The sequence below is a fragment of the Centruroides vittatus genome, unplaced genomic scaffold, assembly GCF_030686945.1.
Source record: "Centruroides vittatus isolate TY-2023 unplaced genomic scaffold, ASM3068694v2 contig_875, whole genome shotgun sequence".
NCBI lineage: Eukaryota > Metazoa > Arthropoda > Arachnida > Scorpiones > Buthidae > Centruroides > Centruroides vittatus.
The window spans coordinates 392,974-420,188 of record NW_027122567.1 but is presented as its reverse complement, the minus strand read 5'-3'; the positions used below and the strand labels follow the sequence as shown (position 1 = coordinate 420,188).

The window sequence follows — 27,215 nt, the reverse complement described above, 5'->3', positions numbered from 1 at the left end:
CGCGCAATTAACTGATTGCCCCTGGAAGTCGGCTTCTTACAGAAACATAGCTTCCCTATCAAATGTCACGGCACGCCACTGGCGAATATTACCAACGGAATAATGCATCCCACATTTTTAATACTTTTAAATTAACACAAAAACTGTAGCAACGGTACATTCTAACTAGAATCATTCTAATGAAAGTAAATAACTTTTAAATCTAAAGAGCTCTTCGTTGGTAATCGTATATGAAAACTATTCGCGTTTTTCATGAACTATAGAGGGCGCAGAATTTTTACAAAATGGCTACTTTATCTGGGTCGCTTGTAACTAGTAATGTAAAATTAATCATATATTACTGTCCGATATAATGATATATGCTGCTTGTAGCTGTTTATCAAGAAATTTTATAGTAGCAAAACAATTATTGCTAGCGGGATACTTCATTATGTGGTATCGAAACAAGTGAGCAAGATCGTTCTATACTGTACATATTTGTGCCCTTTGTGTTAAAAACATCAGCTTTGACATTGTCCTATCAGGGTTGGATTTACAAGTAAAAAGCTATGTAAATTGTTGCTTAGGCTTCGACTTTCGAGGAGCCTCAAACATTTGTACAAAAAAAAAAAAAAAATTAAAGTCGAATTTTGTAATAAACATTTTTTTACAAACCAAAAAAATATACTTTACTTTTTATTTTGTGTAGTATTTCATTAATTTTTTTCTAAGAATTAACATAAGGTCTTTTTTAAAAAATGATAAAACCAATTTAAAAAATTATTTTTAATGGAACGGGTTAAAAATTTAATTAAATTCAGTTATAAAACAGAAGACTAGTGAAACCTCACATCTTTTTCTTCCAATAACCGTATTGAATCAGAGATATTCTGATTTAATTTTTTTCTTTCTATGATTGACTTCTAAAATTGTAAATGGTTGGTAAGATGACTTAGAGTTCAGTTTAGGGCTTCGAAATGCTTAAATCCTTGTGTCCCACACAAAATTACTGGCTTTTTAAACTTTAAGAAAATATCTTTTAAAATTGACAGCATAACTTGTTTATGTAAAGCTGGACAATCGGGAAAACCGCCCATTCTTACCAGTCTAATCCACTCTTTCAGAATTCGGAGAAGCTCATAAATATAACCAGTGCCGTAACTAGGATTTTGGACGCCTATGGCCAAGAATAAAAATGGCGCGCTTTTTTAATTTTTGTTATTAAATAAAAATAAAAATGATGGTTTATTTCTGAAATATATGTTCATAAAAATTACAGATAATAAATACTATATAAATGTGGTGTCTGTGGATGGCTGAGCTGAGCGTTAAGAGGCGCGTGTAGAACTCAGTTTAAGAAAACACGAAGAACTTCTTATAACATATAAGGACAGGACGTTACAACACAAAGAACACTAACAAATCGTCTTGAGGCGGACACGTCGTAGCTTCTTCCTTTCCTACTCTTATCGTCGTCTTCTTTTCGCCTCGGGGGAGAAGAATGCGCTTAAGCTTCGTCTTCGTCTTTTCCCGCGTGCGCCAGAATGGGTGCGCACAACATTCGGCTTGACCATGTCGCTAGCGCGGGGGACGGGCACCACATAAATATAATTATAGAAGTTTTTTTGTGTTATTAATTTCGAATGCATATTATTCCAAAACCTTCTCGTTGGCGCCTTTATTAAATCGGCACCTATGGCGGGAGCCACGTTGGCCATACCCTAGTTACGGCTCTGAATATAACCGACCGATTTCCAAATAATCATCTGTTTTTCGTGTGGGAACAGACGAAAACTTATATTAGGCTCCCGTAAATCTTTGAAATTGCAATTTAGAACGCAACAGAATGCTTTGCTTTTTCTATTGTTATTCATCTTTACTGCTGATAATACAGAAGAATCAATCAAACGACCCAGATAGAATAGTTTTGTTTTTAAACATCAGAAAGCGAGCATCCGGTGAAAAATGCGAATAGAGCTAGTGGAACTGCGTTGAGTGCCACCTGTACGCAGGCAAAAGAAACTTTTTCGGGAAAACACGAGCGTCTTTAGGTTAGATACGTACTGAGACGCGGTGCTTGTTTTCTGCCTATGATAATGAAAAACAGCTTTCTGCCAACAAAACTTGAAAAAATAACTGTTGTGTGGCGGGTTGTAGTGTTACCTATATTACTAAGCCGTCAAGTACAAAGTTTTATTCGTTCCCGCATGAATAATAGGCCTACCCTGAGACGAAAAAGAAATGGCTGACTGCAATTTAATTCCTGAGGTTAATTACACGATGTGTTGCATTCTAACCAATCTCCAATCTCCTATTAACCTTAGTTGGCTCTATTTTAAATTTAGTTCTCTAATGTAAAGTTTGGTAATTTTCTTTTTTTATGTTATTTTGTTAATCTGACAGATATTAATTGGCATATGATGTGATATTCGAATTTACGAGATCTGTGGAAGAAAGGCGTAAGAAGCAAAATTAGTATTTTGAGGAAATGAGGATAAGAATTTCCCTATTAATACAATACTATTAGCTATTGCTATGGTCCTTATTGAAGTTCCTTTATATATATGGTTAGTTACAAATTTCATTATTTACCATGAAATAGATATATAGTTTACTTCTTCCACACCACCCTTTAAATTGTACAAAATTAAGAGTATAATAAATATAAGAATATTAATACTGCTCAGTCCCAATGATCTACAGACACTTCTCGAGTTACGACCATTCGCACTTAAGACGAAAAATTTCATTAAAAAATTTTAAAAATGCATTAATTTTTTATAGGTTTCGTGGAATATATTGCATATACATATATATCTTGCACGCTTTTGGCGATTGATTGTGTCATCTTTAGTTTTGTTGTGTAGTTAGTTACCCTTCGCGTATGCTTCTGTAAGATGGCTGTTTTATTGAAGTACAGTCACTTCTTGACTTACGACCCTTTCGACTTACGTCCGAATTTGCGGAACCGAACCCCGTCGTAAGTCGAGAAGTGACTGTATTGACTATTGCAGGCATTACTTTGACCTTAAACTGCAGAATGTATGTATATATTATATATTATTAAATACATACTTATAAATAATATATAAATTTAGAATTTATCAAATTTCTATTTATTAAAATATAAATAGTTTTACATGTAACATACAAAATTCATACAGGATAAATTCATATGTTGCAAGAATGCTATTATTCCTCAACAACAATCAAATGAACAAAATTATGAAACAAAAGTAATGAACATGAAGTACTGAACTTTAAAATTATCACATTGAAAAATCACTGGGAAGATCATCATCATTAGAATCTTCCTCACTAGAATGTTTTTGTATGGTTGAAGCGGATGATGGTTTCCAAGTGTAACATTTTATCATTGTTGCTTTTAAGAACTCGATTTTGTAGTTTAATTTTTATTAAATTTAATTGCAAAAAAATACGTTTAACTGCTGCACTTGAATGAGGAAGCAATAAAAACATCTATTTACTGCCAAAGTGAAGTAGAAAAATATAGAAATATAGAATTAAAATGAATGCTTTGAAAGGTACTAAATTGAAAGGAAAGATATTAGGATTTCATAAATAGTACTAGGAAAATGGTGTTGGGTATCTTGGTACTGGAACAAGTAAAAAGATATTAGATTAGTACAAAAGTACTAGGTGAAACAACACTGGTGCTGCCTTTGTAGCCCCGATTCTGTTACCCGGCGTCGCCGCTAGAGGCGCTTCAATCTAGTTTCGCCGTTCCTTCCACTAGCTCTATAGGAAAATATAGGGTATTCAATTTTTATTTTTTATACTCGAAAAAAAAATTATTCGGATGTATATTGATCCGGTTGAAATATTAAGAAATTAATGAAAGTCTTTTGTTTTTATTAAATATTTAATAAATAATTTAAAATAATATCTAATTCGAAAACATGGCATTTTGACGGCAGAGGGCATCGTGTAAGAAATCCGAGTTCAAGATGGCAGCCGTGTCGAATGGAAACTTGTCCGACTTTAATGTCGATAAAGCGAAAGGTAAAAGTTGAATTCTCTATATTTTTCTTCTATAAAATGTTGTTAAGTTATCGAATCTTGTGAAAAAGTTGTTCTAATCCAGCATTTATAACGGAACTATATTTTGCGATAGCGGTACGCGTTTTTGTATCAATACGCGCTGGCGCATGAATACGGCGTGAGAAATTATTGAAGGAAATTGGAATTTAAGTCATTCGTTTAATTTTTTGCGAATTTTGAAAATTTATAAATGAAAAAACGAAATTTTAATTTTGAAGACATTTATCGACATAAAATTATATGTTTATTGGTTATTTGATATGCACTTTGTTTAGTTTCGGCCAATCGAAATCTTCCTTTCGTAATTTTGTTTCATACGTCATCATCACATTACAGTAGAAATTCCCGTTTGTTTATCACTAGAGGGAATTTCCTTCTAATGGCGTTTCTCTCATTTACTTCGACGTAATTGATTTCCTTTCTGAAACTATAAATCGATGTCTTAATGGAATATATTATTGTAACGATAAACTTTAAATTCGGCTTAGATATTTCTTGCAAATTCTAATATTTGGGAATATAAATGTTTAAGCGTTTTACTTAGGGATTTTCGGGAAATGTTTTAGGGATTTTTAAGATCTTGCGCCATTTCCTACCCTCCGAAGATGACGACGATATAGCTAATGTGATAAAAGATGAACTCGAGTGTCTTCATTTTACAGGTATATCAGTTAATTTTTTACAATGTATTATGAAGGAGAATGAGAACAAATGCATGAACGCGATGTCGTCATCGAGTGATTTACTAGAAAATCAGGGAAATGAAACGTGTAGTAGCGAAATAAGGAAACACACCAAGGAAGAAAAGGACATGAAAAGTGAAAAAGTCGACTGACGAGGAAAATAGCAAAAATAGAAAGGAGGATAATACACATACACCTGAACAATCAATTGAAAATGATAGCAAAGAAGCAAGCAGTAAAAGTAAAGATAATGGAAGTACTGATACAAAATTTGCTGGAAATGAAACTAAATCACTTAATGTATCCAAAACAATAAGAAGAGGGAAAAGAAGATCTAGACAGAGAGAATTAATGGGCCCAAGACATAAATTAACTAACAGAGATATTGCTAAATTATTAAAAAAGAAGCGCGACATGCGCAAGCGAGAGGCTTCTGGTAATCACGACGATGAGCAACATGGGATGAAAAAGAAGAGGATTCCTAATAGACCGGGCATAACTTTTCAAGTCGGTGCTCGTCTGGAAGCGAAAGATTATCTCGATAAATGGTACACGTCTAAGATTGTTGCCGTCGACGAAGAGGAAGCAGAAATCCTCATTCATTTTGAAAGATGGAGTGCGAGATTTGACGAATGGATGCCGATGGATAGTCCAAGAATACGTGCCCTTACTCATCCTTCGACTCGAAACGAACAGAAAGAAAAGGTTAAGGTAAATAAATCTTTATTACAATATAAAGTGGGAGAAGAAGTTTTAGCGCGCTGGACGGATTGCAAAATGTACCCTGCAAGAATACTTCAATTGAACGAAGATGGATTATATGATGTACTGTTTTATGATGGATTTAGACGTGCTCTGCAGCCACTAAATATTGAAAAACTTCCCAAGGAAATGGTGGGTAAAGTAGATATTCCAACGATTCCAAAAGAAGAAAAATGTGAAAAGAAAACTATATCAACCAAGGAATTTGGGAAATCGCCTAAAAGGATGAAAAAAGGTCTGAAAAGTAACAAACTTATTGAAAAAGATTTGAAATGGATTCTGGGAAAAAGGAAGAAATTAATTGTGGGAGGAATATTTCAAGCTAAACGGATTAAATTAGAAGAAGAAAAGCGACCTATCACTCCGCGTAAAACTAAAGGAAGAAAGCAATCTATGGTTCCTGAAGAGGAAACAGTAAAGCCAAATTCAGAATTATTGGATGAGGTTGCTGCACCTGTGGGATATATAGATGGAAGGAAAATTGCAAGGAAAGAATTTATTATTGAAGAAGATCATAATCATTTTAAATGTAAAGTGCCAGGCTGTAATAAAAGTTTTAGAAAAGACAAATTATTGCAGTCCCATATGAAACATTATCATAACAATTCAGATACAAAAGTTAAAGAAAAACATAATACATCATCTAATAATTCATCTATAGAAGAAACAAAGGAAATTCCCATCAAGGAAATTGTTCCTGTACAAACTAATGAAAAATCAATAGAAGAAGAAACAGATGAAAAGCTCCAGACTCCTAAAAAACAAGAATTAACTAAGAGTTCTGCTAAAGAACTGCAAACTCCAAGTCCCAAAGTTCCTAAAGATGAAAGTAAATCTAATTGTAATCAAGAGAATACAAAAACAAAAGGATCCAAAGCTGTTAAAGCAGAAGTCACAAATTGTAAACAATCTAATATTGAAGATAAAGTCTCTGAAGATAAGCCTATTAAAACTGAAAACAAACCTGTAAAGACTGAAAACAAATCTACCAAAATAGATAAAAATAAACCTAGTAAGTCAGAAAATAAGTCTTCTAAAACAGAGAAAGGAAAGACTAAAGTAGAAAATAAACCAATAAAAATAGAAAAAGATGAAAAAATTCCAGAAAACTCAGAATATATTCAAGAAGTTAAAAAGCCAGAAGAAATTAATGTTCTAAAAATTGAGCAAGAGAAGAAAGTGGATGAATCTGTTACAATTAAAATAGAAGAAAAACCTTTGACTTCACCACCGCCGGAGAAACCTCACACTGGTCGTTCAAAAAAGAGACGAACTCTTTCTCTTCCTCTTCCCGAGGGTAATATAATTGAAAATACACCTGTGAATGATAGTGGAAATGACATAAAAACCATAAATGAAATACCAGATATTACTAAGTCAGAAGATAAATTTAATTCCGAGAAATCTAGCGAGTTTGATATTAAGACTACTCCAGATTCAAAGCATTTAATACAAGAGGAAGAAACAGAAGAAGGACAAAGTGATGAAATTGTCCATTGTGTGTGTAATTGTATTGAAGAAAATGGATTGATGATGCAATGTGAAGTTTGTTTGACATGGCAACATGGGGCTTGTTTTGAAATTGACGATGTAAAAGATGTTCCTGATAAGTATGTATGTTATGCATGCCTGAAACCAAAAGGACTTCGTGAAAGTTTTCGATATAAACATGATCAAGACTGGTTTAAAAAAGGAGAGTTAACAACATTTGGTTTTCTATCAAATAAAATCATATCTAATACAGATACACAAACATCATTAGTCATTCATGAACTTGTATCATCATTACACAACATATTATTTGTCATTCATAGTTTACAATGCAAATTAAAAATTGCCAAAGAAGAAAATCATCCAGATTTAAATCTGTGGAAAACACCATGGTTGGAATCATCTCAGTCTCTTTTCTCTGAGGATGCAGACTTAAATCAGATGCAGATAACAAGAGTGGCAGATTTTGATCATTCTTATTCCTCACTGAAACAAGATTTAGAGACAGCAAATGCAGCAAATAAATTGAATGATCATTGGAAAAGTGAGGAGAAAGATTGGTTTATTGAAAATAAGAAAAAACCTGAACAAAATATTGTTACAGTAGGAGAAACTAGTCACACTATTGAACAGCAAAAATTAAATGGGAGGTCTATATCAAATGATAGAGAAAAAACTAATATAAAAAGTTTTAATAAAAAAGAAGAAAAATTTAATATACTTCCAGATCCTATACATTGTAAAAAAAATTTGCTCGATCATATCATATACATGCAACATAATATTGAACAGCAACTAAATGCTATAGAAGATCATCTGCAGATGCTTGAAACAGAAATGGGAAGTTCTCATATTGATGTGGATAAACAAATGCCAAAATTATTAAATTCTGTCCGAAAACTGATGAAAGATTTAGCTCTTGTCCAACAGTTGACACAATTTCAGTAATTGTCACCATTGCACTGTTTATATATCATTTAACTAGTATTGCACTGGATATAAAATTTTGAGTTGTAAATATCACACTAGTATTCAAAATAAAAGTTGTAGAATTTATTCAAAATAAAATCTTCAGTTTTCTGCAAAAAGACTATATTCATCATAATTATTTTGTATCTTTTTATAACACATATGGATGTTCAATTATTTGATTAAAATATTTAACCCTTGTGAGGTCATCTGCTAATCAAAATAGCATTTTTTACTTTTGCTACATTGTATCCATTTTAGACAAGATTTGTCTAGTTGCAATTCTTCAAATAAAGAATATATTTACTGTATAAATTTGTTTGTTATTGGATTATTTAAGAATCAAACGTTGCTCATTTTACCTGCAGGCTATAGTATTTGACTTATGCTCTTGTAAGGTAATACTTGCAGTCATTCTGACCACTAAACAGTTTTAGTGGTCAGAATTTGTTATAATGTTTTTTAATTTAATTTACCACTTAAAGTTTAATTCATTTATCTCATATAAAATAATATAGTACTATTTGTATTGTCAAATAACTATATATCTATTGATTTTCAGATTAATAGAAATAGAGTTTATAATGCATTATTTAGAAAAAGTAGATTAAGAGAAATATAGAAAGAAAACAGAATCTTGATTGATAATAAAAGCAAATTAGATGAAGAGTATGTAAAAGAAAAGGATTCATAATTCAATTTTAACAAACTTTTCCAAATTTTGATTTGTTTCTAAATGTTAGAGTATGTAGCTAAGAATTTCTGTATATGGATATTAATAATGGACTTGTTCACAAATATATTACAAATACTGTATATTAAATCTACCACTAAACTTTGGCCACCTTATTTAGATTTGAAGATATAATTTAAACATTCCAACTTTGGAATCCTAAGAACATCTGCACAAAAAAAAATATCTGTTGTAGTAATACATAATTCAGAGATTTATGTTCCTGTTATATTATTTTTAAATGTGGACTTAAAATGTTAAAAAATTTATTTACTACATTATTTATATTAATTTGAAAATGTCAAAATAAAAATACTGTAATGAATTTTCATAAAACTGTATACAACCTCACAAGGGTTAATGAAACATTTCTATTCAAAGTAATTTCAAAGCAATTTTTGTATTAAAATTTTATTCACATACCAAGTATGCATGCATCTACTGAACATGATTCTAAGATGGCAATTTATTTTTACACTGAAAAAATTACATTTTTCAATTAAGAACATGACATTTAATTTTGAATTTTAATCTATACTAAAAATAATAGCATTTAGTAAGATATTTGATATGTATAATACAGAAAAATATTTAAAACTACCTGTTAAAGCATTTAAAAATTAGATATATTTGAAGTCATCTATATTTAACACGTTACAGGTGGTGTTCTACTTTTATAAATATAAAAGTTCAAGAATTATTTGTACACATTTTCAGGTAATGATCAACTGCAAGAGTCAATAAAACAGTTATCAATAAACTAAGAGTCCTCATGATAAAAGAAGACATAGATCTTTCAGTAAAAATATCTCAACATATCACAAAGCAAACTGGCCTCTATCTTCAGTAAAAGATTTCATTTGGCATAAATTTTAAAAAGCTTTTTTCTAAATTCTACTGTTTTGGGTGAGATTAGTTCAATTTGAATATAAGTTAATGCTATAGCAGTGTTGTAACATATTAATTAGTAATTATATTTCTAATTAATGCATATAGCTAAATAGAAGTATCCTTTCTCATTTAATACTGAAAATGAAGTTTCAGATACAATGATAAATATTAAAAAATGTATTAAATATATATGCTGTGTAACTAAATTTTTTAATTGTAATATTAAATGAATGTACAGTGGAACTTCTATATTCATCATTAATCTGTTCTTAAGGACCTAACGAATATGGATGAATATAGAAACAATTTTTCTCATAATAAATAACTGATATTCAATTAATCCACTTCCATCCTGAAAAAAAGGTACAAGAATAAAAACTGTTGTTTGTAAAACTTTATTGTACTAAATAAATACAGTATAGTGGTAGAAGGGGAAGAACAGTATTATTAATATAGTATATTAATAATATAGTATTATTGTTTAGAAGATGACATATCAATTAAAACATTAGGTAATTCCAATTATGATCATGGGGTCTGTTTTGTCAATGATTCAGTAGCACTCAATTTAATAAAGAACTTGTCCAGTGTTGTGTTTTTTTGTCTGCTTTTTAAAACTTTCTGAAGTAGGCAATTGCAGGTGGGCAACATATCACTAAGTGCATCACCATCAACTACATTATCATTGAATGTATTTGTATTTTGGTTGACTATAGCAACATTTGGGTGCCACTTTGGAGCAATTAAAACTTGGTTTCTTGCAATTAAAACTTACGCTGTATATCTTATACAGGTTGTGCACCAGTAACAGTTTTAAGGAAGTGTGAATTATTTTTTAAAAATGGCATTTAATATTTTTAATCTTGATATTAAAAATGTATTAGAAAATCGTGTACTGCAATTCTTTAAATCATGTTTTTATGCAGGAAAATATATACAGGTTTTTTAACCTGTATATAATATTTAATCAAAGTGCAAAATACTTAAAATGAAATTTGCATCTTATTCTGGAAAATACTATAAGAATGGAGTTTGTGTGCTAGTCTTACTGGATCTTGAATGTGTACCACTCTGCTACCTGCTGAGCTTAAACATTGTGTGACATTTTTTTGTTTCTTTTGTAATCTCAAATATACTTTTTTAATATCATAAAGCCTAACAGTTGAAACATATATGTTCTACAGAAGTGATTCTCGACCCTTTTTTCCGTCACAGTACTCTTAATAATTTGGCGGCACACATGGTTACTTTGGTAAGTACCACAGGACAACCAGTGACATCATAACAGTAATTTTTAAATGCAATTGGTTATTTAGGTAACATTTTCTGAACACCTTGGTAACTACCGGCAGTTACCAGTAACGCCGGTTACAATTTCTAAATGCACCCTAGGAAGGTAGAACCAATTGAACTATTTGTCTGATGTCGCTTATGTATGAGTATTAACAGTGGCGGCACACTACAAAAATCTCACGGCACAGTGGTTAAGAATCACTGTTCTACAGGGTACCCCACCTAAAACAACAAAGCATTGGTTATGCAAGCTTCCATAATGGTTTATGAATAAAACTAAGCTTTTAAAGACTATCTAATTTTATCTCATCTCTTTTTTCCTAATACAAATATGGTCAGTCTTACACAGAACATCTTGTACTTTGTAAAGAATGGAACTATTTTCTTTTGCATATATAGACTAATGAACATTGGCTCCATTCATATTCTGAGAAAGATTATAAAGAATTATCATTAGATGGAAAATTTTTCAAATAATCTTTGTACAATCATCATACTTTCTACGATGATTGTACAAAGTATAAAATAGTATTTTCATTTTTGTTCGAATAATTGTTTTGTAAACTATAATATAGTTTAATTTTTTCTGAACATTGAATAAGATTTCTAGTAAAGAAAAAAAACAATTAAAAATACAATTTATACAAATTTTTTGTGCTTTATTGTTTTCATCCTTTGTAATTTTTTAGTCTTTAACATTTGAAAATTGAATGTATTTATTATAATAAAATTTCTGAAGTAGTTGAATATTCTAAAAATATTTAACCTCATGAAATTTAGTAATAAATAAAAGTTTATATTTATAGTTATTATTTGTCTCAAGCAAACCAGATACATAAAAACCATATTTTAATATCTAAGTTTCTTTATTTTCTGTTAATTTATTTGGCAATTTTTACATAAATATAAAAATCTATAAGTGGATACTATATTTTCATTATTGTATTTTATATTTTTTTGGAAGAAATATTGAATATTTGAAATTAAACATATTTGCTCCTATATTATTGTAAAATCTGAAATTGAAATGTTTTCTTCATTTACTCTGATATTTCTCACACCGACTTAACAAGAATATATTATAATGACTACAAGTTATAGGATGTTTACACAACTAGCCAGATGCAAAAGAGATCTTTCCAGCATTGATTAAGTATATGCATAACATAGCCTATGGAGCATTGTAATGGAACTAATGTTTACAGTAAAATAAATTAATAAAAAAAGGAACATGTTAAATTGGATAGTAATTCCAAGGCAATATATAAATTTTTCCAAGCATAAGAGAACATAACATAAGAGAACGATTTTAAGATGTTTTAGCATAATGTACAAAGAATCTCTGATTGTAAAGGATGAAAACCAAGACTGCATAAATTAATACAAAAACAGTTAGCTTTATTTTCCTATAGTACTGTACATGCTCAAAATGGACCACCTTCAGCAGCAATAAAAGTGTAGACGGTCAAGAGTGGATTATGGCACTTAGCTTATCTGGTATCATGTTTTAAAAGCTCATATTCACTTCTGAAACTCATCATGTGCCACTACAGGATGCACATTGAACACCAATGCTTTAAAATGACCCTACAAGAAGAATTATAGATCAAGTTCAAAGAATATAGTGACCATGGAATAGGATTGTAATGTCCTATTCATTGGTTGTCAAACTGCTCTTCCAGACAGATGTGCATCAGTGTTCCAATGATAATTCATGCCATTGGTCTACCAAGTGTAGGTTATTAATATAGCAGTCACTAGTGTGGATGCCATCAATGAATACAGGATCAATAATCTGCTCCAGATATCATACCAGATGTTTAGTGTAAAATATATTGTGTTTCATGATGTATATGTCCAGTAGTGCATGTTATGACAGAAAAAAGGATCTTTGTCAGTCCGTAAAATGTGCTCAAGCAGTTCTGATTTGTCATGGCTGAATTCAACATCCTGTTTCACCAGTCAAATTACTTCCATCATCATCCATGTGTTGTACCAGTAACAGATTGCCATAACATGCACTCATTCAACTGCTATGTAAACTTCAACATATTTGTGACTGCTACAGTTCTTGCTATTTCATGCTTGTATATGGATATCAGTGCATGGAAGTACATCAAAATTTCAATGTTGTGAAGAGGGACATCTGGACCACAATCACTCACTCTGTGACAGATTTCTTATCAAGCAAGATATTATGTTCAGAATCATCATATGTTTACATCTTAGTCACCTGGAAAATGCTCATGAAATCTCTGTGTTGCTTCTTATACATTTTAAGTACTTTTTCCCTAAAGTATTTGCATTGTGTATTCCCTTATGATTTGTCAAGACCACATTTTTAATTTTTATCTTGTGCTTATGTTTAGAAAATTTATGATTGCCTCAGAACTACTGTGTGATTTAACACATGCCTTTTTAGAACAAATTAATTTACTGTAAACATTGCAGTAGAACTAATGCATCATATGCATTAGTTCATATAATGCAAGTATATGCATTTGCAAGTATGCATATACTTGCAAATGCTAGAAATATTCCTTTTGTACCTGAATAAATGTTAAAGTGAATACCTTGTATATGCAAACAGATATATTAATGACATGTATAGAAACAAAAAATAATCAATGCTACTTGATTTTTTAGTTTTCTTAATAAATTAAAAATATTCATTACCTTTTTTGATGCATTTATCATTAATCTTCACATAGATAATATTCCTCATTCTACATTTGAAAGAGATCTATACTACTGAATCACAAGTGCCATATTTTGTGCATATAACCTGTTATGTATCTAGACAATTTGAAAAGAGTATAGGTTATACAATGGGGTGAATTATGCACAAGTTTCATTTTTATTCTAGAGATTTTCTGCAGGTAATACATATGAAAATACAGTATGTTTCAAGAAGGTAATATGTGAATTAGAATCCTAACAGTTGATAAATCAAAACTTCTTTAATAAACATGAAAATTGTAATGATTTCTATATTAAATATAAAAATTAGAAATCATAATTAAAAATTTTATATATATCTTACCACTCTTGAATATCTTTGATGTCTTCTACCATTTTTTTTTCTTTTTCAATTTTAGTCTTCATGAAAGGAATAAATTATTACTATAAATTTCTCATACAACTGCCAATAATAATATCTATATGATCACAATAAACATGAACTGATTGTAAACTAGTGAATTTATAAGATGCACACAAAATCTGCATTGCAATGAATATAGATTCCGAGGAAAAAGATTTCATATTTACAAATGCTTGACATAAAAAAACTGTATGTAAATACTAATTTTCTAGTTTAATATATTAGCATTTCATTCATATTATATAATTCACACTGTTTATAAATACTTTCTTTTCTCAGCTGCACTGAAGGATGTTCTATCTGCATTCAGTTCTCCAGAAAATGTTGCCAGATTAGAAGAAGCAAAAGATAATGCAGGAAATGATATGTTAAAACACATGCAACTGGTTTTTCCTGTGGCTACACAAATAGAAATGGATGTTATACAAAATTATGGCTTCCCTGGAGATGGAGAAGGTTGTTATTTTTGTTTTTAGTTTTAAATTATCATAGAATATACTTGTATAAATATTAAAAAGAATAATTTATTTCTATAATTCTGTGAAATTGATGTATGGAACTACAGTATTTTATTTAATTTCAGGAGTCATTCAATTTGCTCAAGCTATAAAGCAATTGGAAAGAGAACATCCAGATATTGCTGAATTGAATGCTGAAGTAAGAGCTCATCTCATTCCGCCTATGGTTTTTCCATCTCAACCACAAAATTAATTTAATATATACAGTCGACTCCGCATAAGTCGACATCCCAAGGGGAAGTGGAAATGTGTCGAGTTATCCGATGTGATGACTAAAGCGAAGTTGGAAAAAAAACCACAAAACTACAATTAATAAAATGCAGTAGTGCATTATACAGTAGTATAGGCTTACAATACTACTGTAATACATTGTGTCCTCCATTTACAACTACTCTGTAGATGAAAAACTGAAAAATTCGTTTAGTGTTGTTTGTTTTGAGCACTTAACTGTCTTGACTTTCTTTTTCAACGATCATGAACGCCTTTAAAACATCATCTTCACAATTGCCAATTGTTGGCAAGTAACATCTAAGGATTCTTAATGCCTCTGGCATGAGAAAATGCAAAATTGGATTCTGGTGTGACATTGATGTAGATTGTATATTTTTGTTTATCTGTTATTATTTTATACATAAAAATACATAAAATGTTAAGGCATTTTTATTAATATGTATAAATATTAATAATAATAATGTATTATTATATTATTAAATATATTAATAAAATAAATCGACTCCCCCCTGAAAAAAAAATGAGTTTGCATCACGTGCAGAGTGAATTCATTTTTTCAGGAGGGGTGACGACTTATCAGAGTTTGGGACAGCAAAAGTATGTCGACTTATCCAGTGGTGACAAGTTAAACGGTGTCGCGTAAACCAGAGCTTTTTAACATTAATGCCTATGTAAGTCGGCCGGGATCACAGAAAAGTGACTACTTAACCGATGGTGTTGAGTTATCCGGGTGTCGACTTATGCGGGACTCAACTGTATATATATATATATATATATATGTCAGTTATTATGTTTGTACTTTTATGAAATGTATTGCATCATATTAAATACCAGTACTTTTTTACATAGTAAAAGTTGTATTTATTATCAGATATGAAATTCATCAAATATTTGGATAAAATAAAACAATAAAAATTTAAAACTTTATTCTTTTCTTATTCAATATACTTTTTTAATTTATAATTATTTGAATATTAGAAGACAGTTAAAATTATCATAAGAAGTGATGAGAAAACTTTCCTTAAAAATTAAACCTATAGCAGACATAACAATATCTGTTATAATTAATTGGTAATCTTCTACAGACAATTTGCTTTTAGCATTTAATGTAATAGAGTAATTTAGCATAGCACCTATTTTTCATGACTAAATAATTGTCAATTGTTTTGATTTGAGTACAAAGGAATATCAAGAGTGCATATTTTTCATATTGACTATAATCAACTCTATTTCAATTATATCTTCTGAATTTGATAGCAGCAGCTCTATAATGTTAATATATATTTGGTCTAAATAAAATTGATTTATGAAAGTTCAAGAAAAAATGAAGTTGAACATTGTAACATCTAATTTATTATTAATAGGAATAAATTGTTAATATTCTTTAACAACGTAATTTATAAGGATTGTTCTAGAATGAGATCAATTTAGCTGTTTTTTCTTATTTTTGAATTTCAAGAAATTAGAATACTGTATTCTAATATACAGCTTGCTGTTCTGTAACTTTTTTCAGCTTGCAACTGCACTGTTTATTTAGAGAGCACCTATTATTATTATTATTATTATTATTTCCGTTCTTTGGAAATTAGATTCAAGTGACAAACTTGGCAAATTCATTAATGTAACTACTAATGAATCAGTGAAAAAGTTATTTCACTTATTTGAGCAACAATGCAACACTCAACAATCACACATTATATTTCAACATAAGAGTGACAATGCTAAATAGAATAAAATTTTTCAGTTTAAAATAAGTCTTATAGGTGCTTTGTATTGGAGAAAGATAACTTCTTTCTATCTTACAGCTGTGCTGTTTATCAGAATAAATATAGTATATATAAATTGGCTTTTTAAATTGATAATGAACCTGTTTAAACTAATTTACCTTAGATAATGCTTGAATTTTTAGCTCTCTGAAAGAGTAATGAGTATTACAATAAAAATATCTTCTTTAAAATATAGTAACGTTAAATACTGAATAAGAAATGGTTTTAAAATTATTAAAATTTAAAAATGAAAGATCTATACTGGATGTAGAAAATTAATAAATATATCTATTGTAGATGAAATAACAAGTTATTCCTCTTAATTGCACACAAAAACTTGTTAGAATTTCAAGTTTTATTATAAAATTTTCTTTAAAATATTTTTATCACAGAGAAAATAATAAAAGAATAATAAATCTGAAGTTTAAGAAATGTATATATAAAATAGGTAGCAATCATTATAATAAAATAATCAAAAAAAATTTCCTTTACTATTTTTGATATTTGATTATTTTGCAATTAATAATAATTTCATAAATTGACTGTCATTCAATAGCTAAAAGAAATATGCCTACTAACAAGTAGAATTGATTTTCACTCTTACCGTACAATCAACCATCTGTGCTCATAAATAGTTGATTATGGGATAAGAAGCTAGTTGCATAGCTTGAAGATAAAGCCATATCCTTGTCTCATATCACAATAAGCTATGTTTTGTTAGAGCATGCTTCAAATAAGAACTGTTCAAATTCCATTAATATATTTAAATTACTAAAATTGAATTAAAGATCTATTAATTGAAAATAATAAATTAAAAGTAATAAAAGTATTAAACAGTTAAATAAGTTATTATATTGCATTTGTAGTATATTTATAATTATGGAATAACTATTTTCTGCTGTAACAAATATTTGTTTAACATAATTTAATGAAAAAAAAATTCTACAACAGTACAAGATTAAATTCCTCAATCTTTGCAAATAAATGTTGAAAATTGGCAACTACTGTATATGCATGTGTCCTACAAAAAACTATCAGTCTAAATGTTTATATATAAACATTTTATTCTGATTTACTTGAAAACATTTAAAAATAATTTTATATTAATTTATTAAAATATTTAAAATAATTACATTTTTATTACAAAAATAACAATATAATACATTTATATATTTAAAGAAAAGAATAAAAACTTAACTCTAAATTATCATTATGGTGAAATTTGCAAATATAACAAATATATATCAATTCATTTATTTCTTATTTTAACATCAATAAAAATATAAATTTACTTTTAAACTTAAATCTCTGAAATAATATTGTTAAAAAGCATTCTATCATATTCAAAATAACAATTCTGTTTTATTTATGTTCATAATTAATCTGTTTTTATGATAGAATGATTTTGAATCGTTGACTACAGAAACTAAATGATAATCAATGCACGAGACAATAAATATACACTACAACTTATCATATAATGAAATACATCAACTGCTGGCATACCCATTACCTTACCTTCTGTGCCTACTATTATTGCAGCAACTGGAATTATGTGAATGCCAACAGCACCCTGCCAATTATAATGGGTAACACACAATCCACCAACAGACACAAAAGATGTGACTTGTTGAATCTGAGTAAGAACTTTGCTAAGCTTATTTGGTAAAGTTTTGAGAGCAAAGATAATTACAAAAATACTAAGCACATGAATCCAGCCAATCATGGCTTTGTTATAGATAAAATTAAAATTGGCTGCCAGCAATGAAAATCCAGCAATGGAAACCCACCATGTTGTCTTTTTATGAAGAGAGATTAATTTATTAGATGGAGATGAAAAACCTGTGAATGATAAGAAGATTGAAATTCCAATAAATTTCATATGTGAAATAAATTAAATTTTATAATAAATTTCAAACAGATAAGATTTTTTAAAAATGAATTTTATGATTAGTTTGTATTATGTTTTCATTAATGACATAACCTTCATGTACTGTACTTATGAATACGAAGCAAAATATTTAAATGCTTTATAAAATATTTTTTTTATACTTTAACATTATGCAACATAGTATATCATGCATTTTAGGTACAACAGTCCATTTTAACAAACATTATTTTTAGTGACAAAAATTTGTACCATTAATAAACAAATAAATCCAATCCAATTAATATATAAAGGTAATATATTAATACTGAATAGATCTTAATTCCTATTTAAGTAATAGGATATTAAAATGACTATTTTCTAAAAACACATTAAAATATTTTTATTACTCTAACATATTCTTCACTTTACAGTTTACTAATCATCTTAATTGATATGGTTAGTTAATGAATAAGGGCTATTTTTTTTTTATTTGATACTTAAAATAAAACTCAAATTTACGAAGTCTGATCTATATTGGCAAATCCAACAAACTATACAGGGTACTATATAAATTCAAAATAGAGAATGTAAACAAGGTAAGTTTATTTACATTGACATTAAATGATGTTTTACTTGTTAATGTATGCATAGCTTTACATTATTTGAAAAAAAGGTAAAAATTAGTCAGATTTTAGAATTTGGTTAAAATGATTCTTATTAGATCATGTTTGCACTTCCACATTTATTATCCACCTTATAGAATTTAATTTTACTGTTTGTAAAGGATTACATATACACTTACTTCTATTACTGGAAGTTCATAAAAATGCTAACATATTTGTACATTTTGTTTGTTTGCTTATAGTACAGTTGCATTTTAACATAAGTTATAAATAAAAATAAGCTTGACATTAAAATATTTCAAATTCAAAATTTAGCATAACTCTCATATAACACTGAATTTTGATAACAGTTTCCTATAACACTGCTAAAGAATTATGGCAAACTCTTATTTTTTATCTTTTGTGCAAGAAAAATTTGCTATATGTCAGATGTAATTTGGCATTTTGACATTTCCATTTTTTTTTTTGTGAATCTCCATTGTGGATTCAGTAGCCACTGAAAAACAATAACAAAAATAAAATATTAAGAAACTCAAACACCATTTTATTGGCTGATCCCTATGTTGTGTTGTATGCTACTAAACTTGTACTTGTTTGAAAGTATTAAATATTATAACTGAAATGTGCAATTTGTGGCATTTAAGATTGTATTAGTTATTTTGATTTTATTTAATTGATTATTAATTTTTCTGGTTATTAATCATAAGCTTTTCTTTAAAAATTGTATTGAAATAATTTCTTTGTTATAAATTAAGTTCCAGTCCTAAAGAAAATAGAAAATTAGAACTGCCTTACTGCAGGATTTTCTATTTTGCAATTTGTTTGTTTTTGGGATGCAATTTCTCTTTTCTTATTCGTATAAATACCCATACAAATCCCATATAAAATGGTTTTGCACTGCACAAGATTTTATGGGAACCTAACTACTACGTTTGAAGTTTTCAATAAGTTAAGTCATACTGATATCAAGAGTTTTTGGCAAGTCTTTGGAATAATTTACTTTAAAATAATTATCATACAGTTCAATATTAAAATATTTACATATATAAATATAAAACATTATAAAAATTTACATGAAATCATGCCAATACAAGTTAGGTAAATTAAATACTTCGAGCAGACGTCACGCCAACTATTTTACTAACATAGAGAAATATTCACATGAAGAGGCGTTAAAGAACAGGTTGGGAGGCCTTCTTCATCACACTGCTGTCTCCTTGTAATTCTCCCACCCTTGAGTTGCCCGGCACTTGGATCAATCTGTACAAACGGATAAAACACCTGCATTAAATCCGTTTCAATATCCATGCCTTCCTTGTGCAGTAAAGCGCGTGCGCAAAGATGTTACGCGTATTTAAATTATTTCTGTAAACTTTATTATTTTTCACCTTTTTTGTTAAAAACAGCCAATTGCCGTTCCTGTTCTCTGCGCTCTAAACACATGCGCGTCGATGTTACGCAAATTTAAGTTCAAGTTTTGCGTTATGTTCTAAATGGCTAACGCCGTTCATGGTTTTGCACGGCAGGACACATGCACGACGTTGTTATGCATACGTTTTAAGTATAATATTTTGTGTTCTCTTATTTTAAACTTGTTATGTTCCATGTGGCTAATGCCATTTTGTTCAAAAAAGTTTTCAAAAAAGTTTGTTGAATTCTATTTCTGCCTGAAGACGACATTTTTAAATATGTCGAAAGTGCTCGCAGGAAAATAAAACATTTATTTTAATGTTCTTTAACACCTCTTCATGTGAATATTTCTCTATGTTGCCAATACAAGATTTGGATACTTTAAATGACCAATCTTTTCATTGACAGAAAAAATTGCTTTTGTTGGGGAAAAGATGCAAGGATAATGTTTTAACTTTCCATCTAGTTATTGTATATTGTGGTGCATGACAATAAGCTTTTGAATCTTTCAACCATTTTAAATTCTTAGAACACAGTTTAATCATCTTGTCCTGTTTGTGCTAATTAGAATTTTTGCCACCGGAAGATGCCAATTTGACTAGAATTGCAAATATATATATTCAAGTGGCACAAATAAAATTTAGTAGATAAAAAAAGTGGAATTTATTTATTTTAGAATAATTATCATAATTAACAATGCTCAAAAATATTAACAATGCAAACATGAACTGTTATTTCTTAAATAGGCAGATTTAGCAAGAAATAAGTTTCCCACTTTAGATAGCTCTGGAGTGTTTTCTACTGCTCGAAATGATAATTCAAATGATGTGCTTGACATTTCTTAAATAAATAAAAAATAGCACAAAAATCTGTCAATAGGTGGTGCTGGAGCACACAGAAATATTGAATATGCATGCACATATAAATGTTGAATATGTAGCACTAAAACTGCTCTGTATGTCCTTCTTCATTTTGAACAATGTGCTCTAATTGCAAAACCGTATTTTCCACAGCTAAACACAGTGAGTCTGCCGAAATATCCAGAACATGGCACCAAATGCAATCCTTCAGATCTGGCACAGATGCAGGTCTTCTATGGTAGACGTTGTTCTTCAGGAAACTTCATAACCAAAAGTCTTCAATATTTCTGTGTATATTCTGTGTTCAATATTGTGTGTGTGTTACAGCACCATCTATCGACAGATTTTTGTAATATTTTTTTATTTAAGAAACATAAAGCGCATCATTTGAATTATCTGTAGTCCAAATTTCGTCTCATTTCGAGCAGTAGAATGCACTCCAGAGCTCTCTGAAGTGGGAAACTTATTTCTTGTTAACCTTGTATTTTAATTTTCCTCCAATAGAAATTTTTGATGTCACACAGATATTCGTTGATATGCATATTTGAAAGAAAACATAATAGTGTCTCAGTAATTTTCTGGAAGTTTTGTGCAAATTAGTATCTTACAGTTATCTATTTAGTTTTAGTATTTTATGATACAGTATAATTTTATTAGGGCAAATTACTTTTAATTTCAGTTGAGCCATAAATTAAAAAATAAGAAAAAAGTGTGTGGTATTGCATAAGCTTATAGCATCCTATTATGAAGAAAGAATGTCTTACAGAAAAATTTCAAAATTTGTTAAAAGAAGTTACTGAACCATGCATATAAAATAAAAAGATATAAAGAAAAAATTGTATTCACAACAAAATAAAATCTGATCCAAAATTTTTACTTAATGACTATGACAAGAGATGGATCATTAGACTGATCAAGAAAGATCCTGAACAGTTATTTATATGTTTAGCATATTTTGACTAAAAAAAAGTTATAAAAATATAAATGTACCAAAAATATACACAAATCACTAATGTGGTTGAATATATTCAACACAAACGACTTTGAAATTTTGTTTAGCATTTCAAAACTTTATTAATGTCTTTTTCAAAGATTTTCCTTAAGTTTTACTTTATTTGATAAAGTTCATGTAATATAACAATCTAAGTAAAACAAACAATTAAGCAATTGAAGTTTGCAAGGCAATAACAAAACAAATCCCCAGAATTTTTAAAAAGTTTTTTTTATAGATTAAAAAGCAAGAATAAAGTGAAATGATGTAAAAGTTGGAAGAAAAATAATTCAAAGTTTCAGCCTCAAAATGCTGTGTATACTGTAAAGCTGAATTTAAGTTCTTGCATGTAGCATCTAGCATGTCTTGTGTTTGTTTATGTGCAGCAAAATGACATCACATCCAAGTGCCAAATCCCAAGTGGACATTTTGAGGGAAACTGACCCCTATTTAGGTGTTAGAAATGTGAGTAAAACCTGAAAACTGACACTGCCAACCCATTGGTCAGGCATGAATCTATAACCAACTATCAGTGTTCAATAGTTTTGGTCATTGGTAGGAATTGTAGGAGCAAAGTGATTGTCCCTCCATTCCTGTATGAGTATAAGCATTTTATTAATAAACTGCTGAAAAAACCAGCAGTCAAACAACACTACTATTAAATTACATTACCTTCAGGTTACATGTTTTTAACTGTTTTAACATGTCTTTTTAATGTCAGTCAATAAAACAAGAATTTCCACTAATTATAGTCTTATTTACTTTTTCTTTTCATATTTTGGTTCTATTCTGCCCTACAAAGAGAGCCTTTTTCAATACTCAGCATAGGTTCATCTAGGTCCACAATCAGGACAACTAAGTAGTATGGGATAAGGTTCCAACATATCTAGGACAGACAGCCCATAAAAATTCTCAGTTCTCCAGAGCAGTAAACTGATGCTTTAATGTAACTTTTACAAAAAAAATCATTGTATGTATAATAATAATATAAAATATTTTAAAATCATTGATCATGAATGTGAAGCAAAATTAAATATTTATTTTTATAAAAATTTTAAACTTAATAATCTGAAAATACTTCATTTTTTGTTATAGAAAACTTAAAAATTGAACTTTATAATTCATTTTAATAATAAAATAATGCATCTATCTTATCTAATAGCAAATTAATTTTAAGTTATCAGACTGATATAGAAAGATAATGTTAATACGGTGCTCTTCCCAGGGAAAAATTTAAGGTGGTCAAATCTATAAAATTAGCTGGCTTTTACTGCAAGTTTCCTTAAAAACTTTAGTTAATGTCAATAAAACAATATTCGTACTACTAAACTGCATACTAGTCTGTAGTATGATTATCTTTAAAAATTAATAATAATAAATAAAATAAAAAATATTTTTAATTGGTTGGAAGAAACATTTAGCTAGCTGATTAACCATCTAAAATCAAACTTTGGAAAAACATGGCAATAAAAACACTCATTTTGCTATTTAAATTAGTTATTGAATTAAGAAATAACGATGAATTTTTTGTAATTAAAAATTAAATAAATAGGCCTGTATCAAATAATGTTTCCAAAAATATTTTTTAATGTATTTAAAATTGTAAATAACAAGATAAATTAGATTTTATGTTAATTGCATTTTTGAATTATACTCTAAAAGATAAAAGCTAAATAAAAATTTATTAATTTATTTTAAATACTCACTAAAACGAATCGTTCCCAAAAAAGCAGCAATGGTAATGAGTAAGAAACAGCTTATACCAAATAACGGTGTTTCTTCCAGTTTCAGAGTGGACGAAAAAAAATGGAGATGCCAATTCGCAGACGATTCGTGTAATCTCCAAGCCGCTAACAGCGAAGAAACTGCCAACGTTCCATCAGATAAAACTGTCGTTAATTTTCTTCCCATCTGTAAATAATACAACTTATAAAATAAAACAATTTTTATAATTTAATACCTAAATTCAGTCATTTCCTAAAATATAAATACACGTCTCTTTACCTTCGGCAGACCTACTTAGTTTTAATTAGAAACAACCTTCACAAACAATGTTTAAAGTTTAAAGTTCATGTATAACATCACATTTACACAGATTAAATTTAAAGTAACGTAAACCGAATTATAACCAAACTTGACGAAAAACTTTACAAGCAAATAAAACGAAATAAAGGAAAAAGCAACTTCGATACATATATTCTAGATCAAAGTATCGACGTAACAATGTTTTTGCTCAATGCGACCTAAAACTCAGAAAATGGGTCATAAAGTCAAAGTAAAAATTAAAATATGTCTTAACCTGATTAAATTACAACTTTCACATAAAATTTTTAAAAAAATAATGCATTTTTTTTTCTTTATAATACACATTTTTTAAATAAGAGAACAAAGTTGAATGTGCAAAGTAATTTATATAACCAAAGTTTTCAAAATATGAGGATGCTGCTTAAAATGGAATGAACAATACAACGAAAACGACGTTTTTGATATAATTTTACAAAATAAATCATTTTGTCAATCAAATATGACCATTAAAAATAACCTCCGCTTATACTTTTTTAAATTTAAAAAAAATATATATATATATATATCAATTTCAATATGACTTCGATATTTTTCGTGAAACAAAATCGACAGAACGGAGGAGAAACTAATTACAATTTTCAAGAGGAAGGAAGCGTAATTTACTCATCCTTACTTCTTTAATTAACTTTAAGTCTTAATTTTTCACTTCTTTTAAAACCAATTTAGTACTTTTTCGAGGATTAAGGATACATTAAAATTCCCACAACTTCCACGTTCTGCACACCGGAATATAAACATTTCATAATTGCACTGCCAATGAAAACAAGTTGCCAATTCATATATATATATATATATATATATTAAATTTATTCTTGCTATGAAGAAAATTTCTTTCGCTTCCTTTTTAAAAATATTTTATATATATATTTTAAATTTCATTAAAGTGTATATTTTCATTCAGACTTTTTATAGCATTTTCATGTCGGGCGGATGGCCGAGTGGTCAAGTTGGCAGCCTACAGTTCTCAGGGACCCGGGATCGATAAATTCCCAGGAATTTTTCGGGGGTAGTTTCGTCCGTATATGTCGGGCCCGTCCCTCATCTCCCACCGCCCCATTGTGGAGCTGGCCGAACTCATATGGGCTTGCTAAAAGAGGCCCTCTTAGTGCCCAGAGGGCGGAAAAAGTTTTTAAAAAGTATTTTTGTTTTATTATTTCCGAAAGTAAGAGAAAATATTTTTGGAGTAAATTGTTTTATAATTATTAAATAATGTCAGTTTATATCGCAAGTCAGTTCCGTTTTAAGTATTTTTAAGTCAACTTAGGATAGTGAGAGTTATTTTTTAATTCGCTTTGAATGTTTTCCGAGTGAAATTTTGAAAATACAAAACTCGCTAAAAGTCTATGTAGTTGAAAATATTTTTTCATTCTTAATTCCTTTTACATATACACTTTTTTTCATTTTTTATTGTTTCCACCCTGAGGGCTCTGAGGATTATTTAATTACAGCCGTCAAGAGTTTGACCAAACCCACAAATGAGAACAGCCAACCAGCAGCGCCGCTAGCTGTTTGTGCGCTCGTGTGTAATACCGATTATGCCGCCCCTGTTTAACTACGACTACCTACGCTGAGCTGCCAGCAATACCAATTTGCTGCCTGCGTGCAGTGCACGCCTTGCACGCTCGCTTACGGCGGGCCTGCAGCCAACGGGTGAGGAAGAGGCCCCAACGTATCCGAGATAGACTGCTCATGAAAAAATCCTGGGGTTACTCGCTCAGATTCAAGTACGAATCTGTCAGAGCGATAAGATGATCAGATGATGCATTAACATCCTGTCATCCGGCCCTTTTTATTTGTGTGCTTTTTTTTCTTAACTCTTTCCGCCATGTGGGCACTAAGTGGGTCTCTTTTAGTGAGCCCATTATGGGTTCAGCCAGGTTCACAATGGAACAGCCGAGTGGTGAAGAACGGGGCCAGATATATCCGGACGGACCACCCCCGAAAAATTCCTGGGAATTTTCGACCCGTCCGCATCGATCCCGGGTCCCTCAGAACGGTAGGCTGCCACCTTGACCACTCGGCCCATCCGGCCTTTATATGTGGGCTAAGAAAAATTACTGAATAATACAATAAATGATACAAAGTTTAACGTAATCAAAATTGGATACTTTTGATAGAATGATTATCTGCTGCCACGTCTAGATCAATATAGGCTTTCATTGTTCTTTATTGACTTTCTTTTCTGTATAGGATTACCATAAATCCCAATTTTTCGGGATTTTTCCAATTTGAAACATTTTGAATTGGATTGAAAAATTTCATTTTTTGGATTGGAAAATGTTTCCAATTTGTATTTTTAAAAAGTCGAACAAGAGTTTTACGCAATGTGTCGTGCATGCATGCACCGGCTTATCTCAGAATCTCACATGAGCACGCCTTCAGTACGCTGTGCGATGACTTCAAAATGATAGATATTTCGTATAATCATTGGCGATAGAACAATCAATGGTTATATCAGGCCATAGTCTAACTTTTTTTTTCTTTTCTTTTTTTGTCCTGTGAGCACTTTGACGACTTTTATATTTATGTTCATTATGGACTCGGGCAGATCCACACAATTGGAACAGCCGGGTTTTCTAACAAAAACAGTTGAAAAATATAACAAAAAATGTTCACTAACTGATAATTCAATAAAATTAATTTAATTATGATTACTCACTTATTTTCCAGAGTAGCTATTATTTACCTAATGCTAAGTGTCCATCAATTTTTTTCATGCTACCTCACATGTCCCGATTTCTGGACTTTAAATTACGGTGAACTTAGTCGTGTGGGCACTAAGACCTTTACTCAAGCCCATCTTGGGTTCGCCCGGATGGTGGGGTAGGAAGTTCGACCTAACCGGATAAAAAGACTCTTGGGGTTTTTAATCAGACGAAATTCTTTTTTAGCCAG

At 29.8% G+C, this 27,215-nt stretch overlaps 3 protein-coding genes across 5 annotated transcripts in view; 2 read left to right on the top strand and 1 right to left on the bottom strand.

The window, feature by feature from the left end:
• Positions 1 to 3,904: 3,904 nt before the first annotated feature.
• The window catches only part of LOC136982969 (protein C10), a 352,942-nt gene continuing 329,631 nt past the window's right edge, over positions 3,905 to 27,215 (top strand). Inside the window, exons 1-3 of one of the 2 annotated variants that reach the window (XM_067279549.1) lie at positions 3,905 to 4,002; positions 14,246 to 14,422; positions 14,550 to 14,682. In XM_067279549.1, the coding sequence (XP_067135650.1) occupies positions 3,948 to 4,002; positions 14,246 to 14,422; positions 14,550 to 14,677 (360 nt within the window). In that variant the 5' untranslated portion in view covers positions 3,905 to 3,947 and the 3' untranslated portion in view covers positions 14,678 to 14,682. Of the gene's footprint in view, positions 4,003 to 14,245; positions 14,423 to 14,549; positions 15,648 to 27,215 lie in introns of those variants that run through there. The other variant, XM_067279548.1, reaches the window with a different exon arrangement.
• On the top strand, positions 4,085 to 8,261 carry MBD-R2. Its single transcript, XM_067279538.1, has one exon. It carries the CDS (start codon positions 5,076 to 5,078, stop codon positions 7,923 to 7,925), a length of 2,850 nt encoding a protein of 949 aa, XP_067135639.1. The 5' UTR covers positions 4,085 to 5,075; the 3' UTR covers positions 7,926 to 8,261.
• On the bottom strand, positions 17,760 to 25,071 carry LOC136982968 (uncharacterized). Of its 2 annotated transcripts, none has more exons than XM_067279547.1 (3): positions 24,240 to 24,520; positions 23,942 to 24,146; positions 17,760 to 18,323 (listed from the first exon to the last, which is right to left on the bottom strand). In XM_067279547.1, exons 2-3 carry the CDS (start codon positions 24,144 to 24,146, stop codon positions 17,908 to 17,910), a joined length of 621 nt encoding a protein of 206 aa, XP_067135648.1. In that variant the 5' UTR covers positions 24,240 to 24,520; the 3' UTR covers positions 17,760 to 17,907. The 2 variants fall into 2 exon arrangements, with proteins under 2 accessions (XP_067135648.1, XP_067135647.1); XM_067279546.1 differs by lacking the exon at positions 24,240 to 24,520 and adding an exon at positions 24,934 to 25,071 and having other exon boundaries at positions 17,761 to 18,323.

Excerpts from the sequence above, each read along its gene's own strand:
- MBD-R2 (XM_067279538.1), top strand. The coding sequence starts at position 5,076 with ATGGGCCCAAGACATAAATTAACTAACAGAGATATTGCTAAATTATTA.
- LOC136982968 (XM_067279546.1), bottom strand. The coding sequence starts at position 24,146 with ATGGGAAGAAAATTAACGACAGTTTTATCTGATGGAACGTTGGCAGTT. Across the intron at positions 18,324-23,941 it reads TTTGGGAACGATTCGTTTTA|GTTTTTCATCTCCATCTAAT; the intron begins GTGAGTATTTAA and ends TATCATTCACAG.